General features: G+C 43.2%; 1 protein-coding gene across 2 annotated transcripts; it reads right to left on the bottom strand.

Moving 5' to 3' along the window:
* Positions 1 to 9,379: 9,379 nt before the first annotated feature.
* On the bottom strand, positions 9,380 to 26,432 carry dub (duboraya). Of its 2 annotated transcripts, XM_063202762.1 has the most exons (7): positions 25,941 to 26,432; positions 16,438 to 16,527; positions 15,582 to 15,659; positions 14,620 to 14,691; positions 13,996 to 14,202; positions 11,759 to 12,277; positions 9,380 to 11,591 (listed from the first exon to the last, which is right to left on the bottom strand). In XM_063202762.1, the coding sequence occupies exons 1-7, from the start codon at positions 25,944 to 25,946 to the stop codon at positions 11,565 to 11,567; spliced, it is 999 nt and encodes a 332-aa protein (XP_063058832.1). In that variant the 5' UTR covers positions 25,947 to 26,432; the 3' UTR covers positions 9,380 to 11,564. The 2 variants fall into 2 exon arrangements, with proteins under 2 accessions (XP_063058832.1, XP_063058833.1); XM_063202763.1 differs by lacking the exon at positions 16,438 to 16,527 and having other exon boundaries at positions 25,941 to 26,429.
* Between the last annotated feature and the right edge of the window lie 89 nt (positions 26,433 to 26,521).

Here is a 26,521-nt window from a genome sequence, read left to right as displayed (position 1 = left end):
GACTCACAGCCTCCTAAGGATTCCGAGAATCCCAGTAAGGGTTCCATTTTGGCACTCTTACTGTAGAGGTCTATGTGGCATTTCTCAAGGAGGCCGTGTCCCTCTGACTAGGACACAGTTTTTTTTATCACTTCCCTGCTGATAGATATAAGAATAGTTTGATCACACATGCAGAGGTCAAAAGACATCACACAAACAAGCAGTGGATGAGAATATAGACAAAAAAATATGATGGACAAACTCAGACGGCAGTCCCAAGGTTACACTTGTAGTCATAAAATGTAGTACTATCCTAAGTTAAGACGTACTCTGTATGGCAAATTTGCTGTTGACCAATGACCAAAGCTTAATGTACCGGTATTACTAACTAGAAATGCACTCAGAGAGTGTAGACCTCCACCAAGGAAGCTGTTTGATAGAACTACCTGGTAACCTTTTAAAAAAAAAAAAAAAAAAAAAAAAAAAAGTCTTTCCTTCTGCCTTCTTTTTGTGGAGTTAGAAACTGCAGTGTCATAATTCGCCCTAGTCCACAATGGTAAAGAATCTTTTAAAAATTCTTGGATCCGGGTCGTGATCTGGATCACCACCAATATTTAATCACTTGTTCCTTTTGTCATTTTCAACCACTCCACAAATTTCACCCAAATCCATTCAGAACTTTTTGAGTTATCCTGCTGACAGACAGACAAACAGACCAACGCGACCGAAAACATAACCTCCTTGGCGGAGGTAATTACTCTCTGTAATGTCATAGATGTAGGGCAGTGCAATGGAATGAAGGTCTTTTCCATGACTAGGTGGCACTGAAGGAACATTGTGCATTGTGAGGCCGTCTGGATTAATGACACTGATGAACTTGTCTCACGCCCTCCTTAGGGTTTGTAGAATCCGAGGCTGGGTTTCCTTAAAGAAGGCCACGCCTCTAGGAGATCGCACGGTTTGATTACGGCGGCCCTGGCCCTGGCACGAGCGTTCCTGGCAAGGGTTGAAAGCTAAGTTGATACGTCCTCGGCAGTCAAAGAGAATGACGACTGGTCTGTACTGCTAACAGGAAAAGCCTAGGTCACCCAGGCATGGGGGAAGCACTAAGACTTGATTTGGTTGATCAAATAGAGGAGGACAGTTCATTAATCCCTTTGGTTGTTCGCCTCTGGGAAAATAGGGTTCAAACAGCAAAGTCATGATGCATATGGATACCAATAACTGTATAAAGCGTACAAAATGTTTAAAATATAGTTTACACTGGAGCTCTGCCAGTACATGTAATAAATTAAATGTTGGCAAATGCTAAAACTAATTGAAGTAAATCCCACAAAATAAAACCCTCCTCTGTCCTCTCTTATTCCATTGCAGCACTGTACAATATTTGAGCCACATTGTATGAATCACAAATGTATTAATTAGAGAGTAGTTCATTATTCATTTGCGGTTGAAACAATGTGAAAATAAATAATATAAATGATATAATTTCATTTTTTATTCATGTATTGTCACCATAATGTGTCAAAAGGCCTGGTCCATGTCCATGCAAGTCCATGTTTAAGGGGGGTTGGCAGCATGATTATGGGTAAACTAGAGGAGAATATGGAGCTCAGTAGACACCTTTCCTTCTTCTTAACAGGCCTGTGCTAGTGAGACAGGAGTCTAAATGCAGTGTTTGGCAAGCAGAGGGATTATCCTTAAACCTGTGCAGTCTGCTCACATTCTGCAGCCTCAGACCAGACAGTAGATGCAGGCAAATGCCCCCCCCACCAGTCAGGCACCTTAATCGGAGAGAGTAGATAAGAGAGAGGTTCCATTGGCCCATTGTTTCCGGGTTCTACTGTAGCAGGGGAGGGGGGGGGGGGGGGGGGGGCAGACCTAAGGACTGTTCTATTCAATGTAGGAGCATTGTAGGCAGACCGGAACCTGGTCACGTTAGGTGCCCATAGAAACCTATTATGTTGGCATATCTCTATATACTTAAAGAATCTCTTCCTTAATCATTTAAATACTTCTTCTCGTCCACAATACACAAACTGCATACAGGTACATACACCACTCTGCATGCTCCGCTAATCAAGTGAGTTGTAGTGCACTGATCTGAGAGAGAGAGAGAGAGAGAGAGAGAGAGAGAGAGAGAGAGAGAGAGAGAGAGAGAGAGAGAGAGAGAGAGAGAGAGAGAGAGACTGCATATAGTTCTCATTTAGCAATCGTTTAAGGTGCAAGGTGGCTGGCTGTGTAATATACTGTAGTGTAGGCCTAAGTGTGATAGATGTGAATTTCCAGCCGTGTTCTCAACCTTTTTTAACAAACACCCCCTTGACCTCATCATAAGTCTCCCAATGCCCCCTTGTTATCATCCCTTCATACTAACAAAACAAATAGACCAATGCACAACTAACCTGTGTAAAAATCCCAATGGCGGTTTCCTATTCATTTTTAAACTTGTCTGTTAAGAGGTCAGCACATCGGCTTCAAGAGGTTCATTTTTGACTGAACCATTTAACCTATAAACTTGATTCAAACTTTGTTAGATAAATCTGGGATATGACTCCAAAAGGTCATGTGCCAATTATTTTTTACTTTTTTAACGAGTTAAAAAATATATAAACTGTAATGATTAAGCACAAGCAGTCTGTGTCAACACCACCATATTAACTGCCATAGAATCAGAATAGGTGTTGCCAATTAAGGGTTCCATTCCTGTCACATTTTGAACATTCCATTCTTAAAGGGACACTGTGCAGGAAATGGTCAAAAAAAGGTACTGCAACTATGCTGCTCATTGAAACTGGGCTGCCTATTGCCAAATTTGATCTTTTCATGAAAGTTTACTAAATAATAAACTATTATTTTCGAGTATGGCCCAAGTTCAGTCCTTTTTGCAGCTAAAAATGGCTATTTCTGGAAATTCAAAATGGCGGACCATGGAGAAGATCCCCCTTTTCATGTATGAAAAGTGCATTTTTTTCAGTCATAATGAATACTTAGAATTTGATGGTGGTGGTAAGTATTCATGAAAATGGTAACATTAGTGAATGGGTAGCATGAATTATGGAAATAAACAACTAAACATCTCAGTGTCCCTTTATCGACCACCTGCGTAGGATTCCTGAACCCTACTGCACAGCACTTCTAGGCAATATCTAAAGAATCTCTGGCAATATCATATGGTCCTGCTGGAACACTTATGACAGCCAGCTGCTTGGGTCGGTGGCTAAGGTGTTGGTTTGAAGATTAGGAGGTCGTGAATTCGAATTCCACTCTGACCCAAATAGAATTTCAGATTTTATTATATAGTGTTCCTTAGCTAAGTTAAAAAAGCATGTATGTTATTTAGTATATCCCTGAAACGGGGAGCTCCACCGCTTTCAAGATGGCTGAATTGTTGTTTGGCCCATATCTTCTGACCGGATGGATGGATTTGTCCCAGATTCGATGTTTTAATGCTCTAGGGTAGGTACATGAACTGATTAGATTTTGGAGTCCACTTTCAAGATGGCTGAATTCAAGATGGCCGAATTTTTGTTTAGCCCTAACTTCTGACCGTTTGGATGGATTTGTTCCAGATTCGGTGTATTAATGCTCTAGGGTATGTACATGAACTGATTAGATTTTGGAGGCCTATACTTTCAAGATGGCTGAATTCAAGATAGCCGAATTTTTGTTTAGCCCCTAACTTCTGACCGGATGGATGGATTTGTCCTAGATTCGGTGTGATAACGCTCTAGGGTAGGTTCATTAACTATTTCGATTTTGGTGGCCAACACTTTCAAGATGGCTGAATTCAAGATGGACATATTTTTGTTTGGCCCATAACTTCTGACTGGGTGGATGTTTTTTCTCAAAAAAAATGTTTAGCTTTGTTTTCAAATAGCTGTTTGGTTTTAAGCCTAAGCACGGCACTGATCTATGTATAGATATTAAATATATACCTGCTCAGCTCTGGCCCAAAAGGCAAGCCCGCTTCCAGCATTTTCTGCGAGAAGGCAATCTAGTTACTCTCTGTAATGTCATAGAAGTAGGGCAGTGCAATGGAATGAATGTCTTTTCCATGACTAGGTGGCACTGGCGGAACATTGTGCATTGTGAGGCCGTCTGGATTAATGACACTGATGAACTAGTCTCACGCCCTCCTTAGGTTTCGTAGAATCCGAGGCTGGGTTTCCTTAAAGAAGGCCACGCCTCTAGGAGATCGCACGGTTTGATTACGGCGGCCCTGGCCCTGGCACGAGAGTTCCTGGCAAGGGTTAAAGGCTAACTTGATACGTCCTCTGCAGTCAGAGAGAAGGACGACTGGTCTGTACTGCTAACTGGAAAAGCCTAGGTCACCCAGGCATGGGGCAAGCACTAAGACTTGATTTGTTTGATCAAATAGAGGAGGACAGTTCATTAATCCCTTTGGTTGTTCGCCTCTGGGAAATTAGGGTTCAAACAGCAAAGTCATGATGCATATGGATACCAAGTACTGTATAAAGCGTACAAAATGTTTAAAATATATTCAGTAGTTTACACTGGAGCACTGCAGTTCATGTAATACAATGTAATAAAATTAAATGTTGGTAAATGTAATACTTTTGGAACTAAATCCCACAAAATAAAACCCTACTCTTATTCCATTGCAGCATTGCACAATATTTCAGCCACATTGTATGAATCACACATGTATTAGAGAGTAGTTCATTATTCATTTGACGTTGAAACAATAATGTGAAAATAAATAATATAAATGATATAATTTCATTTTTTATTAATGTATTTTCACCACAATGTGTCAAAAGGACTGGTCCATGTCCATGCAAGTCCATGTTTAAGCAGCATGATTAGCAGCATGATTATGGGTAATCTAGAGGAGAATATGGAGCTCAGTAGACACCTTTCCTTCTTCTTAACAGGCCTGTGCTAGTGAGACAGGAGTCTAAATGCAGTGTTTGGCAAGCAGAGGGATTATCCGTAAACCTGTGCAGTCTGCTCACATTCTGCAGCCTCAGACCAGACAGTAGATACAGGCAAATGGCCCCCCGCCAGTCAAACACCTTAATCATTTAAATACTTCTTCTCTTCCACAATACACAAACTGCATACATACACCACTCTGCATGGTCCGCTAATCAAGTGAGTTGCAGTGCACTGATCTGAGAGAGAGAGAGAGAGAGAGAGAGAGAGAGAGAGAGAGAGAGAGAGAGAGAGAGAGAGAGAGAGAGAGAGAGAGAGAGAGAGAGAGAGAGAGAGAGAGAGAGAGAGACGCTCTGCATATAGTTCTTATTTAGTGGTCGTTCAAGGTGCAAGGTGGCTGGCTGTCGTGTAATATAGGCAAGTGAAAGTGTGATAGATGTGAAGTGTTACTTTTAACATATCAATTTACAGCAATGTTCTCAACCTTTAACAAACACCCCCTTGACCTCATCATAAGTCTCCCAATGCCTCCTTGTTATCATCCCTTCGTACTAACAAAACAAATAGACCAATGCACAACTAACCTGTGTAAAAATCCCAATGGCGGTTTCCTATTCATTTTTAAACTTGTCTGTTAAGAGGTCAGCACATCGGCTTCAAGAGGTTCATTTTTGACTGAACCATTTAACCTATAAACTTGATTCAAACTTTGTGAGAGAAATCTGGGATATGACTCCAAAAGGTCATGTGCTAATTATTTTTTACTTTTTTAACGAGTTAAAAAATATATAAACTGTAGGCCTAATGATTAAGCACAAGCAGTCTGTGTCAACACCACCATAGAATCAGAATAGGTGTTGCCAATTAAGGGTTCCATTCCTGTCACATTTTGAACATTCCATTCTTAAAGGGACACTGTGCAGGAAATGGTCAAAAAAAGGTACTGCAACTATGCTGCTCATTGAAACTGGGCTGCCTATTGCCACATTTGATCTTTTCATGAAAGTTTACTAAATAAACTATTATTTTCGAGTATGGCCCAAGTACAGTCGTTTTTGCAGCTAAAAATGGCTATTTCTGGAAATTCAAAATGGCGGACCATGGAGAAGATCCCCCTTTTCATGTATGAAAAGTGCAATTTTTTCAGTCATAATGAATACTTAGAATTTGAAAGTGAAAGTGAAAGCCTATTGGGAAACTCCAACTCCCATTGTCATTGTGACACAGCACTCCACAGCACACAAGTGAACACTGCACACTGCACACAACAAAATAGCATTTATGCCTGACCCGTGCAAGGGGGCAGCCCTCAGTGGCACCCCATAGGGAGCAGTGCGGTGGGACGGTACCATGCTCAGGGTACCTCAGTCATGGAAGAGGATGGGGGAGAGCACTGGTTGATTACTCCCCCCACCAACCTGGCGGGTCGGGAGTCGAACCGGCAACCTCTGGGATGCAAGTCTGACGCCCTAACCGCTCACCCATGACTGCCCTCTTTGATGGTGGTGGTAAGTATTCATGAAAATGGTAACATTAGTGAATGGGTAGCATGAATTATGGAAATAAACAACTAAACATCTCAGTGTCCCTTTATCGACCACCTGCGTAGGATTCCTGAACCCTACTGCACAGCACTTCTAGGCAATATCTAAAGAATCTCTGGCAATATCATATTGTCTTGCTGGAATGTTTATGACAGCCAGCTGCTTGGCTCAGTGGCCCCCCATGTTTAAGGGGGATTAGCAGCATGATTATGGGTAATCTAGAGCAGTGGTTCCCAACCTATGGGTCGCCAAAGATCCACAGTGGGTCGCAAAGCCCTCTTGATTTTAAGGGGTTTAATTGTACTACCACATATAGGCCTAGTCCATGTTGAATAAATGACAAAGCATTTAAATTAATATATGCATGGAAGCAACAAAATGTAAGTGATACATTAAACAGTTATTCTATATTTGACTGAAGACAAATTTAGGAATAAAATAACTAATGAGTTTTCGCAGAAAACAGTATCATGTGACTCCCTCTCGTGTGGGCGCTCGCACGATTGGGTCACCAAAGCTTACAATGGTAAAAATATGGGTCCCTCAAGAAAAAGATTGGGAACCACTGATCTAGAGGAGAATATGGAGCTCAGTAGACACCTTTCCTTCTTCTTAACAGGCCTGTGCTAGTGAGACAGGAGTCTAAATGCAGTGTTTGGCAAGCAGAGGGATTATCCGTAAACCTGTGCAGTCTGCTCACATTCTGCAGCCTCAGACCAGACAGTAGATGCAGGCAAATGGCCCCCCGCCAGTTAGGCACCTTAATCATGTAATACTTCTTCTCGTCCACAATAAACAAACTGCATACACCGCTCTGCATGCTCCGCTAATCAAGTGAGTTGTAGTGCACTGATCTGATAGAGAGAGAGAGAGAGCGAGAGAGCGAGAGCGAGAGCCCCTCTGGATAGTTCTTATTTAGCAGTCTCTTAAGGTGCAAGGTGGCTGGCTGTAGTGTGATATAGTGAAAGTGTGATAGATGCATTGCTGAGCTTTAGAGATGCACACATGAGCTGTAGCCAGCACTAGCACTGATAATCATGCGAGTTGTTACTTTTACTTTGAATGGTTCTCAATCTTCTTTTTTTTTTTCAATAAACACCACCTTGACCACATCATAATCCTCCCAACGCCCCCTTGACCTCATCATAAGCCTGCCAACGCCCATCTCAGTACTAAAAAATAAAATAAAATGGACTAATGTACCTCAGTTGCAACTGAGTGGGTCTGGAGCCCCCATTGAGAAACACTAATTTACAAGGAGTCTTTTTGCTGTATCACCATCTGTAACCTCACATCATCAGACTCAAAGAGTACAATCCAAATGACTGGACATGTACAGTGAGTCCATTATGTATTTGATCCCTTGGTGATTTTGTTGGTTTGCCTACTAACAAAGACATGATCAGTCAATAAATGTTATGATAATATGTATTCTAATATGGATAGACAGAATATCAAAAAGAAAATCCAGAAATTAACTGAAGAGAATATATATTAATTTATTTCCATTTCATCGAGCAAAATAAGTATTTGATCCCCTGCCAACTGATTACAGTTCCGGGCCCACACAGACCAGATGGGCACTTCCGATCAACTTGTCATCTGAATTAAAGACACCTGTACATACTAACATGCATAAAAGACACATTGAATCAGCAGAATCAGTCCATAGTATGAGTGAATCAGTCACACTCCAACCTCACCAGCATGGGAAAGGCCAAAGAGTGGTCAAATGATATCAGGGACACGATTTTAGACCTGAACAAAAATTAAATGGGCTGCAAAGCCACAAGAAAGAGACTGAGTATTAATGACCCAGCTGTTGATGCATTTCTTCCAAAATGTGAGGAATACAAAATGACTATCCATCAGCCTGTCTGGGGTTCTATACAAGATTTGACCTTTTGTAGGGATTTGATAATCATGAGAACAGAAAGAAATCACCCTAGAGCTGTACGGGATGAACTAGGCAATGATATCAAAGCTACTGGGACCAAAATCACTGAGAAAACTACTGGTAGCACTTAATGCCACAGATGTTTAAAATCCTGTAGTGCAGACATGGTACCTCTACTTCAGAAGGAACCTGTGCAGTCCCACTTGAGGTTTGCCAACGGACATCAGACTGGTTTAGGATATGATAAGGAGGTGCTGTAGTCAGATGAAACCAAAATCAAGCTGTTTTTGCATAATCACAATTCAATGTGTTTTGAGAAAGAGTACTGCTGTCTATGATCCCAAGAACACCCTCCTCACCATCATGCATGAAAATGGTATCATTATGGTTTGAGGGTGTTTGTCTGGCCAAGGCATAGGACAACTTCACATTGTCAACAAATGGATGGAGGGAGACATGTAATGTGCAATCCTGAGTGCAAACGTCCTTCCCTCCACCACTACACTGACGGGTGGGCCATTTTTGGATCTCCCAACATGACAATAATACACAACATACAGTCAAAGCAACGAAGGAGTGGCTCAATAAGAAGCATATTAAAGTCGAGAAGTGGCCTAGACAGTCTCCAAATATTAACCCTGTAGTAATTCTATGGAGAGAACTGAACCTCCCATTTACCAAGCTACAGCCACAAACTATTAATGTTTTAGAGATAATGTGCAAAGAAAAATGGGCAAGAATATTTTCTACTATATGCACGAGGCATCTGACCTCAGTGCTAGACAACTAGGACTTTGCCACAAAGCACTTTATCTTCTTTAGCTAGAGGGGTCAAATACTTATTTGCCTAAATTAAATACAAATAAATTAAAATATATTATTTTAAGTTATTCTCTGGAATTTCTTTTTGATATTCTGTCTCTCCATGTTTGAATACATATTATCATAAATTTATAGACTGATCATGTCTTTATTAGTGGGCAAACCGGCAAAATCAGCAAGGGATCAAATACATATTGGACTCACTGTAGATATTGTTTTGCAAGGGTGATAGTGAAAAAAAATCCTGAGCCTGAACTTTTGCCCCTGCTCTAACAACGACGACAAGATACTGCATAGTGACGTAACGTAGGCCTATTTTGACACATTATTCAAACATTTAATAGCCTGTGTATGACAATTATTCAAGCCTGATAGTAGAAGAAAAGCCTGAACCTGTAACACTTTCTGAGATAAGAATAACCTAATGGCTAATTATTATCAATGTTTTTATTTTTGCAAACTCTGTCAAGGTTATCTTCCACACACCGCGCTCTTCCGTCTTGTTGGTGCGTCTCTGAAGTAATCTAGTTGTAGGAAATGGATGGCACTCAGAGTGCGATCCATTTCCTGTAAACTCTGTCAAGCCTGAAATCAGGCATGGAGGCTGAATACTATCTGCCCTGGTTTTGTCAGAAAACGATGGCATCAGAACATAACCTGTGGTTCTCAAAGTACATTTGTAGGCAGTCATGTCATGTTGGATTCTTTGGACTGAATGGACAGGAACTAGCAGTGATAAAGTAAGGAAGTGGCCCTCGGTGTTTAAAATCTGGTAAGATATTGTGAGGCTGTGAGTGCATTCAACGTGGTGTGAGTCAGTGCATTCAATAAGCTACACATTAAACACTCATGAGGAAATAGTGGCAAAGACAAGTCTTGATTTATTTACATGACTTACTGCAAAAGCATCACCTAAATACAAAACCCAGTGCAGACCTACAATGGAGACTTACATTCAAGTTAAAAATTAATTGAGATCACAGTCTGACATGAGAAAACCTGTGTGATATGTACAACTATCTAATCACAAGTCAATAAAAGGCAAAGGTATTGTGAAATGGTAGTTTGGCAGTTCCGCTTGAAAGGTACAAATTCACCACGTGTCCAAACATTCATAAGCTCAACCAAGCACATTTTAATATCCAGTGAATAATGACCAAAATAAACTTCACAGAAAGAAAACATGTTATATCATCTCATTTCAAGATGAGCATGATCTGGAGTAATTTACATAAACAATATTCAGTGTCTCTAGTGCACAGCTACATTGTGCTGTTAAACGTCTATTCAAATGATGTTCATTATTAAGCTATGTCAAACTTTAAAGTGTATGGAATGGAGATGTACCACTGAAGTCGTGAAATGGCAGGCATTGTGACATGAGAGGCACCCAGAGGTGGATATGTCTGTCAGGACCATATGAAAAGGCTACAAACTGAGGTCATGATGTCCACCTGTGTACCTAATCTGTAGGGTGACCCCTACCTTCTCACCTGCGTGAAGCTGCCCCCCGGCTTAAGGCTTTTGAGTAATTTAAATACTCAAATACTCATAATACTAATACATACAATACAGCATAATCCAGCACAAACAACCTGCAGTGTTATTTCAGCATTTTTGGTGTGAGGAGGGCCAGCTTCACGCAGGTTACCTTAAATTTGTCATTTTAAAATCTACACTGTAAAAATTAAAAGTTTCCCAAAGAACCTTCCATTTGCCAAAGTAGAAATTGCAAAAAAGCTCTCTGAAGGAGGTTTTCTTGAACATTCTTCAGAGGGTTTCTTCTCAGATTACTATTACGGTAGGGACACATACACTCGAATTTGCGAACTTTGCCATTCATTCCTATGAGATAGGCGAAGCCAAGTGATGGCAAGCGAAAGCAAGCGAACAGGAGCAAAATTATTAAAGAAAGTTTAATGTTATGCAAATTAGGAGCGAATTCGCCTGCCACGGCCCAATCAAATCAACAACATAACTGTTCCATTCCATTTGATTCGCCGCGACGACCTGATGATGGTTGGATTTCGCCTCTCTTCGCTTCGCCTCCTATGTGTCCCCACCGTTAGGGTTCCCCAGGATCTTACAGCTTCCTCTAAAATGCAACTGATGGCTCTGATGGTCATCCCTGGAGACAATTCTCTTCAATATCTCAGAGGACAAAAGTTTCAGTATGGGGTTGGTGTTTTTCCATGTCAGCTGAGAAAGGCAGTCATCTACCATTTTGTTCTCAACTGCTATATAGGAATTGTGGTGTAAACATTCCAGGTTTCACCATAACCCACAGAAGAGTGTCCATGCACAGTATGTTTGATGAAAAGTAACAGTTCATAAAAGAACGACCTCTCTCTCCTTCATACACTCTTTCATTTCTTTGGCTGATTGTAAAATTTGACTTAAGGCAAATGTGATGGCATTCTTTTTCATGCCTCATTCTTTGTCGATTCATTCTGCAATGCAAAAAGAACACATTTTAGTTATATGGAAAATGAACTCCAACAACATTGAACCAGCTAATTTAAAGGTTGTATCATATGAATCATTGTATTAACCAACAGACAGACATGATTAAAGAGTCAATAGCTCCCATCATGTAACCAAAAGTGTTCATGGTCACCTTTAGATCAGAGGATTCTTTGCCCTGCTCTCCATTCTCTTCTCCTGTTTTCACAGTTGATGTTTGATCTGAGTCTGCTTTGGAAGCTTTGGTCTCAGAGGTGCTGTCCTGCGTTGCAGACTCAGTAGCAGTAGCGCCCCTCTCAGTAGCCTCTTCTGCTTCTGCTGTGGGTGCCTCTGTAGCGCCGCCCTCCTGGTCTGCACCTGTGCTGCTGGTCTCACCTTGGCTGTTGGGCTGGGTTTGGCTTGGGCTTGGCACATCATCCCCAGTCTCTGGCGCCGCCCTGTTGGTAGCGGGTGTCTCTGCAGCTAGTTCTCCTTGATCGCTTGTGGCTGTGGTGGCCTGGGCCTTTGGCTCCACCGCTGCCTGTCCTTTGGCAGGCTCTGTGGCAGGAGATGAAGGACGTCTGTCTGAACTGTCCTCCGCCGCCTCGGCCTCATCCTCCTCGTCCTCCTCTTTGCCTGACCTCTTAAGCCGGCGGGATGGCGGCCGGCGCCGCACTGATAGCCGTGCCCTACCCTGTGTGACATTGGCAGCAGATATTTAAAACACAAGAAAACAAAAGACTACTCTTGCATTCACTTCCAACAACCAAACAATCCAAAGATCATATTTTAAGGGTCTAATCTTCTTGTCTTCATGTCCCAGATTAAATGACTCTAAATGCAACAAACCCTACCTTTACTCATATTCTACTTAAACAATAAATAAATAAATAATAATAAATAATAAACAATAAATAAATAAATAAAACAGTGTATTGCTAGTTTCAAGAGAGAAAAAACTGCTTTGTTTTAGAAACGAAGGTTCTACAGGTTGTTTGATGATGCCATTAAGGTACACCAGTTCTGAAACCATGTTATTTGATGGCTATAAAATATATTTAAGTTCCAACAAAAGACCACATTCAATTTAATTTTGCTTCAGTTTTTTTTCCTTTTTACTTCATGGCAGGCCCAGGAAACAGAGCGGAAGGCCTCATTTAGGTAGCCTGATATGACCCGCACATAAAACTTATTGAATTCATGAATCCGAATGAAGAGAAGTATGAGAGAATCTTATATTAGAGGGAGATAAAGGAGGCGGGTTCTTTTCTGGTATCCACTTTATGTCAGGTGACAGCCCCTTTAGGAGACCTTTGATTAGGAGACCTTCGGAGTCTTGAGGTTGAGAATAAATGGAGTCCCCTTAGCGCTGTAGATGGCAGTAGCGCACATTTTGTGCAAACACCACGAAAAGAGAAGGACGGACAACGCCCCCTTAGGAGACCGAATTTTAAGAACACGCTTTTGCATTGAGTGGACGTGTTTCCATTCCTCTTATTATATATCTTTGGAAGTATTATGGGTGGGTCATCACAAATGAAGAGAAGTATTATGAGCGGGTCATACCAGGCCATAGAGGTAGAAAATAACACTAGAGAGGACACAGCAATTTGCGACAGCACTGGGAAATGGCAGCTGGAGCTTCCCAACTTCCGTAGGTAGTGTAGGTACCTTCTGGCAATGCAAGTCAATGGAGAACACGCCCACCCCTGTCAAGAAATTAACTAAAACTGTGTAAATATGAAGTAACACTTTAATCAAAGAACAGATTTTAAATGTCAGGCTAAATATCTACTTAAATCATGAGTCGATAAAATACATTTAAAAATCAAATAATATCTTTTATGAACATAGTTAGCAACACACTTCAACTATTGTCCTTGTATAATGTGTTGATGGACATTTTCACATGATTAAGCCATTTTTGACAGAGGTGAGCCTCGTTCTCCGTTAATTTCCATTTCTCTGATCTACCTACAGATAATGGCCGATACAGATTGCCGTAAAACGGGGGGCGGGGTCCTCTCTAGTGTTATTTTCTACCTCTATGTACCAGGCTATCATTTAGGGCCCACATCCCTTGCTTTGCCCATTCCTGGAGTGCGTTCCCATATGCGGCCTTGCCTCCTCCACTTGTGCTTGCCTCCTCGTACCAGGAAGTAATAAGTCATGATGACATCACTGACCACAGCATTATATTTCAATATCTTGCAAAAGCTCAATTGTAGAGTCTTTTTCTCATTTGCAATTGGGATGGTGAATGAAAAACAGTCCCTCAAAAGTTGTGGCTAGGCTGACAGCTGGGAAACTTAATCGTTTTCTCCACGGAGGAGGGGCCAGGAGGCGGGATGAGGAGACAAGCAGAAGTGGAGGAGGCAAGGTCGCATATTGTAACGCACTCCTGCTTTGTACCTTATTGATGCTGGGTAAAAGGGCGCCCTCTGCTGGCTTCTCGAAGCTCGCCGGGGCCTCCACCTCCATGGCTTTCTCTGGCCTGGGTGTGGGGGAGACAGGGCTGCGGGGCCCGGGGCTGCTAAGGGTTAACGCTGGGGCTGGCAGCCTGATCCCCGGACTCTTTGGAGAGGGCAGCAAGGCCGCGGGGGACAGAGCCAGGTCGGCCTGTACAGGGGAGAAGAAGCACATCGGGCACAAGGACTTTTATTTTGTAATATCCATACAAATGCCATGAAAGTGTAAGTATAACATGTAGTGACAACTGTCATTGTGTCATTGTGTTCTGGCTATAAACAGGTAATGCCACAAACCTATTCCACTGGACACCAAAATTGCATGCAAATTCTGTAGTACAGTTCTAATTCTACACTCATACACCCTACTCATACACCCAATAAGCTGAATTAATACTCGTTCAAAGCGTCGAAAGGTTTGAATTCAACAATTCTATATTGCATTTGGTAGGCTATGTGTAGGGTAAGTGTTGACTTATCACACTCCTATTTCAGTGGAAAACTTTTAAATCTCCAGAATATTATCATAAAGCCATTTTGAATGTTTCTGAATCGCACAGGGTCTCACCTGCAGCTTCTCAATGAGAGCAGAATTCCTATTTCTTGACCTGGCTGGACGTGCAGGAGTGCTGTCTCCTTTCTGAGGATTTAAAACAATCATGTATCCATCAGACACCATGTGACATCTCCAACTCCACAACCCGCAGCAAGCATCTTTACAGCATCATTACTGGGTTAATAATAACCACACAGCCATGGCAATGTCATTACTACCTAGTATGAAGTCATTCCACCACACGTCCAAACAGTCGCAGTAATGTAATCCGGATCCCACGTATGGTGGAGAATTAGATACTGTATGAACATCCATTATGCTGTCATGGTATATAACCAAGACATTACTCACTCAGCAAGTGGTGTGGAATTGGTGCCCTGTCGAGCTGAGCTACAAACCACCCCTGGGTCAGGTCAGGGGGTACAGGGTTTGTCAACAGGCTACTGGTAGCTCTTTTCGACAAAGCAGCCCATTTTGACAGGACACCACCGGACGGCCAGTTCCACAGTATTCAGTAGGGGTGTAAATGTTAATCGATTAGCATCGATGCCTCGATCTTACTGTAGGGCTGGCGATTTTTCCACAAGAGAATCGATAAATCGCCATAAATCAATATTAATCCATTATGTTTGTTATTATCCGTAATAACAATTATGTTATTATTGCACTCGGTGTTGTGAGCCATTATATTTTGCTCATGCAGTAATAATAATCCTGACTCTAGTGATGATGCTCCTCAAATAAAATGCATGCAGATATTTCAGCTTTTGTTAATTTATTTTAAATTTTACACATAAGCCTAGCCTGTAAGGGAAATAAAAATATGTATTATTGATTTGAATCGATTCGAATTGAATCAAATCATGGAGTGTTCTTAAGTCTAGAAAACAACTGAATCGTTGACCTAAGAAATCGATATAGAAATTTAATCGCCAACGAAGGCTCTAGTATTCAGTCCTAGTATTTGGTCTCACCTGCTCTTCTCCTTTGCCCTCCTCATGTTTGCCGGGTATTTGGAGCGTGCGCGGGGGTCTCCGTCGGACTGGCTTACTCTGACAGCGCAAAGAGAGAAATGTCAGAACATGGGCTACATGCATGAGAAACTGACATGCTTAACCTACAGTCCGGTTCCAGACACTTAAGAACAGAATGCAAAGACAAAGATGAGTGCAGCACGGACTAGTTCCCAATCACTTAAGTAGTGCGTAAAAACTGGTCGTATGGACCCTGTCACATAAACATAACTGCTTAAGCAAGACATATTATTGTATCATACAGATATTCTGTTTAATAAAGTAATACTAATAACAGTCAAATCACTTGTCAGAATAAAACATTGACATTCAAAGATGCTAAAAACACATAAAGGGACACCAAGAGACAGACATTGCGAAACAGACATGGAGCCCAGGGAAGAAATGGCAACAGGTCGGGAGAGGATATTCCATCAGGTGAAAGCTTCTGAGAAATATCTGAACTCCCAAAGCAATCAAAATCAAGGGTGACCACAGCGTATTTTAGCACTTAGTGATTCTGACAATTTGAGAGAAGTTGCATTGAAACCTTTTTTGTCATCAGTCAATGGCATGATCTTTGGGCATCTGCCACACTAATTACGTACAATATATACTGTGTGCAGGTCTGATTATCACGATCAACGACCTGGATTTCAACTTGATCTTGACTTGCGATCATCCTTTAGCCACCCTGCCCAGCAGAGATTTGCAGATGGAAGAGAAGCTGCAGAAGTGACAGGAGGTGTGAACTACGAATTTAGGAGATGAAGAGTAGGCCAAAGCTGCAAAGTATATAGGAGAGTATGGACCTCACCGCATCATACACCACTGGACCACCCGACACATTATGACTTTTAAACTTCCCAGCCAACTCGGCCACTGACACTTTGATAATAGGCGTACCCTGCAATAAAGTCAAAATGAAAAAAGTGCAAATTTGTGATTCAAGGTTCAGTCAGAAAGATTTTTTCTTTCTGTGAATTCATGGCATAGAATTAAAAAAAGACCACACGTTTGAAATGTTCTGTACCATGAATTAAAAGGAATAGAAGAAATTGGAGTGTGCAGACTACCCTGTAGTAACCACTTCTTGCACAAGTCACCGTGCTTCGTAAGAGAGGAACGTGGAGCAAGATGGCTGCAACTGTGGTGGCATGAGGGGAAGACAGGCGTTGTGCAAGCCCACTCACACGAACCACGCTCTGCACACTGCTTATGGAAGTATTGGATTACCATGCATACAATGACAATGTAAACAATGACAATGCGTCCCATAATATTATTTTGCATTAGGTTACTAGAGCAGGTAAAATATACTTTTCAAAATGAAGGATATCTCTGCTTTGTTCGCTGCTGTTGAATTGCTGTCTTTCTGTTCCTAAGCAACCACGTGTGTTCAATTATCCAGATGACTTCAGCAACAGTACAAGCTTAGTTCTGCAGGTTGAAATGATCATATTATACTGTAAGTGTGCAGAGCTAGGCCTGTGTCAACATTTAAACAAACTCAAGTCCTCCAAGGCCACCAAGGCTGTGACTGAGATGAAGGGACTCTTTGTGGCCACCGGGGCGGCGCTGTACCTGTACGTGGCCCTGGCCTACCTGGCCAACCGCTACAAGCAGAGGATGGCCAGCGTATGTGCCCCAGCAGCGCCCGAGCCCATCATCAAGCCACACCAGCCCTGCCCGCCCCACCCCCTGGATTAGTCATGGCCCCTATCCCTTAGGCCCAGAACCGTGCCATCTACACCCTGTCCAGCCAGCTGGCTCAGGTGCCAAGAACACAAAGTCGCATCCTTCAGTTAAGTTAGCCCTTAGAACCACAAAGGAGTGGGAGACTACAGCATGCTAAAGATGACATCATGTCACAGGACCAACACCCCTCCCCGGGTATTTTTAATTTCTCCTTTATTTTACTAGGGTAGTCACATTGAGGCAGTTACCTCTTCTCCTAGTAGGCCCTAGCCAAGAAAGACACATTTACACCCATACAAATACATTCGTGCCTGCCATCCATGGGTGCCCCTAGGGGGGGGGAGATGTTACAAATTCTAAGGGCCCAAGCACTGACAAGGGCCCTTAAGAGGGGGATTCATACTTGTCGTGAGTGGCGCTAGTCTCCTTCATACTTCACTCACGACGATGGCGCGCGCCGTCACGTGACCTAAAATTTCGACACGCCCCCCCGTCGTAAGCTCAAAATTCGGCGCGTGTCGCAACGTCGTGCACACGAGGATTTTTCTAACTTGTCGTGCGCCACCAGCGACCATGCAGGTAGGCAGACAAAGCAGGAGTTGCGAAGAGAGGCTACAACTACTGTAGGCTACTACAGAATGGATCCTGCATCATTTTGAGGATAATAAAATGTCATAGAGAGTTATTTTATCTTCTCTCTTAAATGTTGTTCAGTGAAACAATTGTTTACTTTGTTCAGAAGCACGTTGTGTTCGGCGATCTATTTATAAATTCTGCCGCCAGAACAATGCTCTCACATGGTCTTGGAATGATCTGGCAATGTAGGCTACAACAAAAAAATATATGTTTCAATGTGGTAAGTCACAAGTCAGACGTTCAGTAGCCCTACAGCAGCCGTGTTTGGCTTTCTATTTTATACATCAGTAGAACTCACGCTGCGAGTTGCGAAAAATACTGCCGTTTCTCTCATGAACAGCAGAGGGCACTTCCGACAATGCGAGCAAGGCGCTTTTGAAGTATGAATAGTCTGTCGCAAGTGATGACGTCATTAATGGTTCTCGCGCCACTCGCGACAAAGTGCGCACGTGAAGTATGCAGAGCCCTTAAGAGGGCCCAAAAGCACTAAGAGGGGCCCTTAAGGGGCCCAAAATTCTAATCTTTCATAGGGCCCAAAATTTCTGGTGGCGCCCCTGCTGCCATCATATGTGGAACTGGGGGGAGTGCTCAGAGAAGTGCCGCCTCCATACAGGCTGACTTCAACCTGGAGGAGCAGAGGTATGCTTGGAGTGTGCCTGCCTGCCTGCACGCCCTGATCGGGAGCAAGCTGCCCCTGTCCCAGAGCCTTCATCCCAACATGGCTGCCAAGGTCACCGGCATGCTGCTGGAGATCGACAACTTAGAGCCGTTTCAACTGCTCGAGTCTGAAGAGTCTCTGCACTCCAAGGTGGATGAGGTCGTGGTTGTGCTGCAGGACCACCAGGCTGAAGAGGCAGCCCAGAAGGCAGCCCAGAAGGCAGCCCAAACCAACAGCAAATGGCTGCATTAAACAACCCGTAGCCAGGCCCTGATCCCAAACACTTTCTCCAGTCCTGTATTTGCGCAAACTCAGCTCAGTCTCTATGGCACGTTTCTTCACTTGCTCAAACGAGAGGCTCACGTTTTTTTGTGGTCAGCAGCCGCACGTTCTTATTAAACTCTGCACGAACGATTGCACACCCCTGTCCGTGAAATAAATAAAGTAATGGTTATTAAAACAGTACTACGTGGACCATGGCCAATTGAAACGTCTTCCACGGAAAATCAAGGTCGCTCATTTAGATGAGACAGCACAAATTGATAGAACACCACTATCGAGTAAGGCTACCGGTCGCTCATCTCGAGGAGGCAACTCATCTCGACAGAATACCGGCCGTCTAAAGACAAGTATTGAAAAGGATGCAGCTTGTGTCATCTCTGCAATGAAATGTGAACTGAAGAAAAAAGAACCAAGAACAAAACCCAACATAAAACAAACAAAAACAAAAACAAACAGTAGCCTTCTGGCAAAGACATGAATAGTAAATGCTGCTGCTTGCATAATCACTGCAATGAAATGTAAACTAAAAAAAAATCAAAACATTTTTTTTAAAATAAAAATGATCCCCTCAAATCAACGTGTGATGGCAAGTCTTTTATTAAATGTCGATGGAGAAAAACAGACTTGAGGATGTTCATAATCACCAGTGCATATCTGTAGCTGTTGGTTTGGCAAGCTGTCCATGGTTTTATCGAAATGTTCTACATCGAATGCAAGAATCGACTGCTTATTTTGTGCCTTATTTAGAGATAACCATGGCCCATGAAATGAGGGAGGTGGTCTTTGTAATGCTGCAGGATTGAATGTTACAGGACTGAAGTAGGCGTCTCCTACTCCTACTGCTCAGGGGCATAATCACTTCCTTCTAGGCCAGTGGTTCCCAACCAGGGGTACGTGTACCACTAGGGGTACGCAAGCACACCTCAGGGGGTACGCGGAGAAATGTAATAATAGCAAATTTATTGAGTGTAGTCACATTGGGATAGAGGAACAGAGCATGTGTGAGGGCGAGGGGGTACTCATCATATGACAAAATGGCTTTAGGGGGTACGCAGGACAAAAAAGGTTGGGAAACACTGTTCTAGGCTACCTTCTGCAGAAAAGATACAAATGTAATGTATCAGAGCGTTCTTATTCTTGGTGCTTATACTGTAGCAGTAGCAGGCGTGCGCCATATTAAATCTGGAGTGTGAAAGCACACATGCTTGATTTCTGCTGCATTTTGTTATAAGGCACAGGATGCGGGTTTGTGTGAATGCACCTGTTGAGCAGTGTGAAGTGAAGCGCCTCGTGTTTGACCACAAGCCCGTGTGAAACAACAGAGGCCTCACATAACTGACATTTAACATCCTGCCAAACAGAGCTTCTGTACTGAGCTCATCACATCCAACGAGACTCCATTGGGTTTTACTGAATGAGTCAAAGTACAAAAGGGACTCAGCTTACACTTAGACACACACACACACACACACACACACACACACACACACACACACACACACACACGCACACCTCTTGCCATGCAAGCTACAAAACAGGGCACCAACATTCTTTGTGTGCACATTTGGGCTTTTTTCCTGGCACGGTCCATCTAGCTTCTGGGTTAAATGTGTCATCTCAGACACAGCAGGGTGTGATGTCATGGATGGGACCCCAAAGGGGTGTTTGTGTGTTGTCCCAGGCCCTAAACAGAGATTCTTTAAGTAGGCATATAGAGAGATATGCCAATGTAATAGGTTGCTATGGGCACCTAACGTGACCAGGTTCCGGTCTGCCTAAAGGGGCGTGTCATAATACACCTACAATGAATAGAACAGTCCTTAGGTCTGCCTAAAGGGGGATTCCCCCCCCCTACCCCTTGCAATAATAGAACCCGGAAACAATGGGCAAATGGAACCTCTCTCTCTCTCTCTCTACCCCAAGGTTCCCATTGCAGTGTATAAATCGGGCTTTCAGATGCCATTGTCCTGGGCCCAGCCAAAGTGGTCAGCAACCCTGCTGGGTAGACCTAGACTGCTAGAGGAAGTCTGCTTTAGACACACAAGCACGTGCACTGACCAACTGCAGGCCACACTTGTTGATCAGACAGAGGAACTGACAGGGGAGGGAGGGGGGTGTGGGTGCACATGGCAACAGTTAGGGAAGGGCAGGAGTGAGCAAATAGTATTGAAAGGACTCAGGAGGGTGTGTTGTGGGAAACCTAAGAATGAGATATACATTATTACAGTGTAACGCATAGCAGACAGCGAGGCAAAGTGTTTACTATGTTTACTGCCGCTATGCGTATCGTTTAGCAGAGGGGTGCTGATTCCCACATCAACGCTCGCCCAAATACGGGGAAACCCGGTTAAGGAGAAACCCGGCTGTCACAATGAACAGATCTGCGTGCCGGGGTTGGACCAGTGCTGAGCCACTTGCGCGCACATCCGCGTCTCTGTCAAAACGAGCTCTCCGACAGCTGCCGAAACGAGTTGCGCGGTGCGCGATATTGCGCGCGCGCTCCTGCTCTAGTGCTGCTCCGCGTGAGGGTTTGCATAGTTGACATTCAGGAGATAATGAACTCGCATCGGCAGCTCACCACAGAAACGCATACCGACACCCACCGCACATGTCACCCCTCCTGATGTCTGAAGAGTTTGACGTGGACCAAACCAGGCCCACGTCTGGCACAGTTCAGGAAGGATATGGCGTCTGCAACAATGTGTCAACCTCCTCTCTCAGGCATGATCTTCCTCTTGCATTAAAAGAAAAAAAAGTTTCCGGTCTAGGCTACTTCACACAACTTTGAACGTCTTCGAATTGTTTCACACCAAATTAATAAATTTTCGCATTAAATCTAGCCTTCAACATGCACAAGTTCAGAATGATTAATCATGAATTAAACATTGCCAGACCTGGAATAAGTTATGTTCCACATGTGAAAAAGAAATCAGCTCAGTTTCTGTGCCGATTAAAAATATTATACACAGAGCGTTTCCATGCAACAAGCAGGGTTGGGGAGTAACGGATTACATGTAACGGCGTTACGGTAAAAGGATACAAAATATAAGTAACTGTAATCCGTTACAGTACAAGAAAAAAACGATGTAATCAGATTACAGATACATTCCATGAGAATGGGGATTACTTAACAGGATTACACTTTGCCCCCTTTTATTTAATTAATTATTAACACACATGCTTAGCTGACAACCATTTAAACCCAGAGTATGGTATTCATACATTACACTCGCATAGGCTACATTCGAAACGCGCATACATTTCCAATCACAAACCACACGAAATCCAAGTTTTGTCAACATCTGTTGTTTCTATATTTTGTTTCGCCTAATTCCATTGTTTATACTTATGAGTTAAAACGAGTGGGTTTTCAGTGTTTTAAGAGCACTTAGCAATGTTTCTTGAGCATTTGAAAGTATCATGTCTTACCGGTCTCGCAGCACTTCCGTGTTTGGCAAAGGGTTGCGTGCTGGCGAGAGTGACGTTTTTTATCATTGGGCACGTTCGGGTGTGCGCGTCCTCTAGCCATCACATTGACGGTTAATCTCTAAAAACTTCATAATTATTGCCGTTTGCATGTTGACATGCATTTGTACTTGTTTGTTATTTTTAGATGCGTCCCAGCATCTCTATAAGAGGCAGGCACGTGCACTCCAATACGGCAGGGGAGGCACGGCCTCACCAGCTCCTGATGAGAATGATGAGATGCAGTTAATGTGAATAATAGTAACAATAACAGCTATTGTTTTCGAGCATCTGCACCATAACTACCATTTGAGCAGTATTTAAACAGTTTCACTCATTTTCAATCATTTCCGTGGCCAAAATCGTAATATTTGCCCATTTCATGTCAAATTGCTCCGAATACGCTGAATTTGGGCCAACTCTGAACTGGCCTCACCCCGGATTGCGCAATCCCTCGTTAACAAAGTTGCGCGCATGCGCCATGTTGCTCGTTCTGTGAATGCAACCTGGTAATATTGTATTAAACTTTTTATACACTTAATAGAAGTATGTATGGTGTGCCCTCATTTCCTGATATTTTTTAAATATTTTCTACGTGTGATTATCATTTCTTTACTCTGGACGCTTTGGCATAACGCCCACTGAAATATACGATGGTGAGGCGAGCAGTAGCCTGGCCGCAGACTCCTTCTGGTGTTGAGTCTTGCTGGACAGTTACGTCATAGCGAATCTGAAGTTCACAATACAGTCAGTCGGTGTTGTTGGCTAGCTTGTTCACGTTGACTGCTACAAGTGGATTTCATAACGAAACTAAGAGCATTCTCAAAGTTGGATTTCCAAGGGGAAATATGTGATAAAGAATGGAGGACCGACAGATGTGAAGGGTTTTCTACTCAGGTGACCGGTCAGAATAACTACCCGATCATTTCAAAGTGAGTGGTACAACACTGCAGAAAATATTGTTGTTTCCCCTGTGTTGTTTCCTCTGTGTCTTGTTTGCAACCGGCGAGAATGTGTGGAAGACCATTCGCATGGGATTTTACGACTTAACAATTTACTAAGGACTAAGGAGCCTCACGAAACACAAATCCTCGCGGCTACTCATATTCAATGCCAAATTGCTTTGGACGTTTGGGGCGACGTTTGGGGCTTTGGATGAACAGCACCGGCTAAAGTAACGTTAGCATGCACAACGCCAAGTGAAGGAAAAAGAGCGCGCATGGACCTGATGCACGAGTTCAGTAGGACCAATTTCCTATGTGTGTGAAGCCTGTGTTTGTGAGACCCGTGGGGAGGGAGAGAATCCGCCGTGATTCTTGTCCAGTGTGGTAGCTTTTTTTTCCTGGTGAACCAGAAAGCTATGTGTTGACGCCCAGGGCGGGGACTGGGCTACACAAACAGGCTACTGGTTCACCAGGAAAGTAGCTTTTGTGATGGGCACCGGATTCTCATGTGCCCGGTAACTGTTTGTAAAGTTGAGTACAGGGTACCGTTGAGGTAAATCATATACCCGTGTAACTACAAGACTCTGATTTAATTCCAAGGTGTAGGCATAACAGAAATGACAGTCCCAAAATATTTGGTGACCATATCGAAGCGTGTGTAATATCTGTTTACGTTGACATTCGCTTCCTGCCACACCTTTGTCCCACATCGCTTGTCGTAGCCTCGTACAAGTAGATGTAGGCCTACATTTGCACGAGAATCCAGTTCGTATCACGAAAGCTATCACACCGGTTTGTTCGCCGTGGTGCTCAGTGGTCTATATGACACCATGTTTTGAATCCTGTGTGTCTTGAGCATCCGCCGTGATGCTCAGTCTACATTGCTGCTGCTGTGTGGTTTATGTGAGATCACTGTTTGAATCCTGTGTGTGTGTGTGTGTGTGTGTGTGTGTGTGTGTGTGTGTGTGTGTGAGAGAGCAGTGGGCTGTGAAGGAGCTCTCCACTACTCTCCCCTCACCTACCCTCCTCTTCTCCCCTCCTTTTCTCCTCTCCTCTCCTCTCCTCTCCTCTCCTCTCCTCTCCTTTCCTCTCCTCTCTTCTCTCCTTTCCTCTCCCCCCCCTCCTCTCTTTTTCCCATCTCCTCTCCTCTTCTCTCTTCTCCTCTCCCTCTCCTCTCCTCTCCTCTCCTTGAGCTCCTCTCCTCCTCCTCTCCACTCCTCCTCCTTTCTCCTCTCATCTCTTCTCCTCTCTCTTCTCCTCCCCTCTCCTCCTCTCTCATCTCCTCTCTCCTCTTCTCTCCTCCTCTCCTCTCCCCTCCCCTTCTCTCCTCTCCTCTCCACTACTCTCCTCTCCTCTGCTCTGCTGTCCACATTGGTGCTGTGTGGTATATGTGAGACCACTGTTTGAATCCTGTGTGTGTGTGTGTGTGTGTGTGTGTGTGTGTGTGTGTGTGTGAGAGAGAGAGAACTAATAGCATTTTCTCTGCGGAAATGCAGTAAGCTTATGTCAAAATATGTAGGCCTACCTTATGTTAAGAAAGCTGCTATGACATATGGAACTTGTCGGTAGGCCTATTTGGCAATTATTTATTTGAAAATCTGATATTGAAAAAGTTGCCTCACCAGCCATAAATCCCAGCGCACGTTACTGATAAGAGGGTATGTCTGTCCGTCCGTCCGCCGTCTGAAACGCACTCTTCAAATTGTTCCCTCCTGTGTCCACAAGGTGGCAGTGTTGACTATTTGGCCCGGAGCACGCAGCTGATTGCATTGCGAGACAAGCGCAGCGCGAGCAGAGAGGAGTGCACTGCAAGTGCTCGTACATTGACATAGGCTACCCTCAGAGATGCTGGGACGCATCTAAAAAGAAAAATCTCCTGCGTCCCTGCCGTAGGCCTATCTGTGTGCCTATCCGTAAGACCCTCGACACTCTACTTTTTAACATTTGGTTAAAAAAGTGTCAGTTCTCACAAATAAAATGTTGAACATGGGTCAATGCCCATTTAAACCTTAAGTAATCCAAAAGTAATCCAAAAGTAATCAGTTACATTACTTTGTAAAAGTAATCCAAAAAGTTACAGTACAATTACATTTTAATCAAGGTAACTTGTAACTGTAACGGATTACATTTATAAAGTAACTTACCCAACACTGTCAACAAGGAATCTGAAAACATTTCCAAGCCCACATAGGCTATCAAATTCAACAAGCTTAGTTGGGTTCCGCTACTTTGTAACGTTATGTAACTAGACACACAAGTTTTCATTTCATATTGACAGGGTGTGAGCGTATCCTGTCACTGATGAAATAGGTACTCTTAAACCTATTGCTGAGATAATATAAATTTGCATTTTAAAAATCGCCTCGGAAGTAGAATAAAATAAAAGTTAAATTTGCACACCAAAGAGTAGGACACTGGACACATTTCACTCTTCATCGTTTTCATCCAAATCATAAATCAAAACCTAACCATGCGTAAATAATGGCACATGCTGCACTACATGGTCTATTATAGACTGCACTCTTGTGTTTTCATCAGCGCGTTTTGTTAAACGTGTTTACAAACAAACCCACTCAACTACTGAAGCGCCAGTAGGCTATGTGTCAAGTGTAAAGATCAACAAAGCAGAAACTTTACCTCCATCAAGGCTGCGCGCGTCTCGCAAATCTTCGACTGTTATTATCCGTGTCCTGTTGGCAATGTAGGTTTTTTCACAATTAATTTTTCCCAAGCTGTGTTCAGGCGAGCAATTCGAGAACCCCCTAGGCTAGACTAATGTGACTGTGTGTCGACGAGCAAGGTGGTCTTGTGGTTATATTTAGTTCCAACTCTTCCAGCGATAACTATGTTGCGAGATTGTTTCGTGTGTGTGACTCACATGTCGTCTTTCTACCGCCCTTTTCAAACTGAGGGAGGTTTACCCATGAGGACCGACACCAATAACTAGAAAGGTATACTGTACTGGATTAGTAACTGCCTTTCTAGAGGCCCGAGCTCAATATTGTACTACTTTCACAACTCAATGTCATTTAATGCGCTATAGTATTTCTTTGAACAAAATGGTAATGTCAAGTCTACATCATTTCAATAGCAGTGCAGGAAGAGACTTTCAAGGGGACCTCGGAAGCCGCACGTGACATTTCCTTCCGTTCACTGGCTTCCTCACAACTAACTGAAGTAGGCTACAGAAGCTTACTGTCAAAACATCTCATTGTGTA

Source organism: Engraulis encrasicolus, chromosome 7 (assembly GCF_034702125.1).
Source record: "Engraulis encrasicolus isolate BLACKSEA-1 chromosome 7, IST_EnEncr_1.0, whole genome shotgun sequence".
Classification (NCBI taxonomy): domain Eukaryota; kingdom Metazoa; phylum Chordata; class Actinopteri; order Clupeiformes; family Engraulidae; genus Engraulis; species Engraulis encrasicolus.
This window is presented reverse-complemented; position numbering and strand designations above follow the sequence as displayed.

Excerpts from the sequence above, each read along its gene's own strand:
- dub (XM_063202762.1), bottom strand. Across the intron at positions 14,203-14,619 it reads CTCTCATTGAGAAGCTGCAG|GCCGACCTGGCTCTGTCCCC; the intron begins GTGAGACCCTGT and ends TCCCCTGTACAG. Across the intron at positions 12,278-13,995 it reads TTTTACCCAGCATCAATAAG|GGTAGGGCACGGCTATCAGT; the intron begins GTACAAAGCAGG and ends AATGTCACACAG.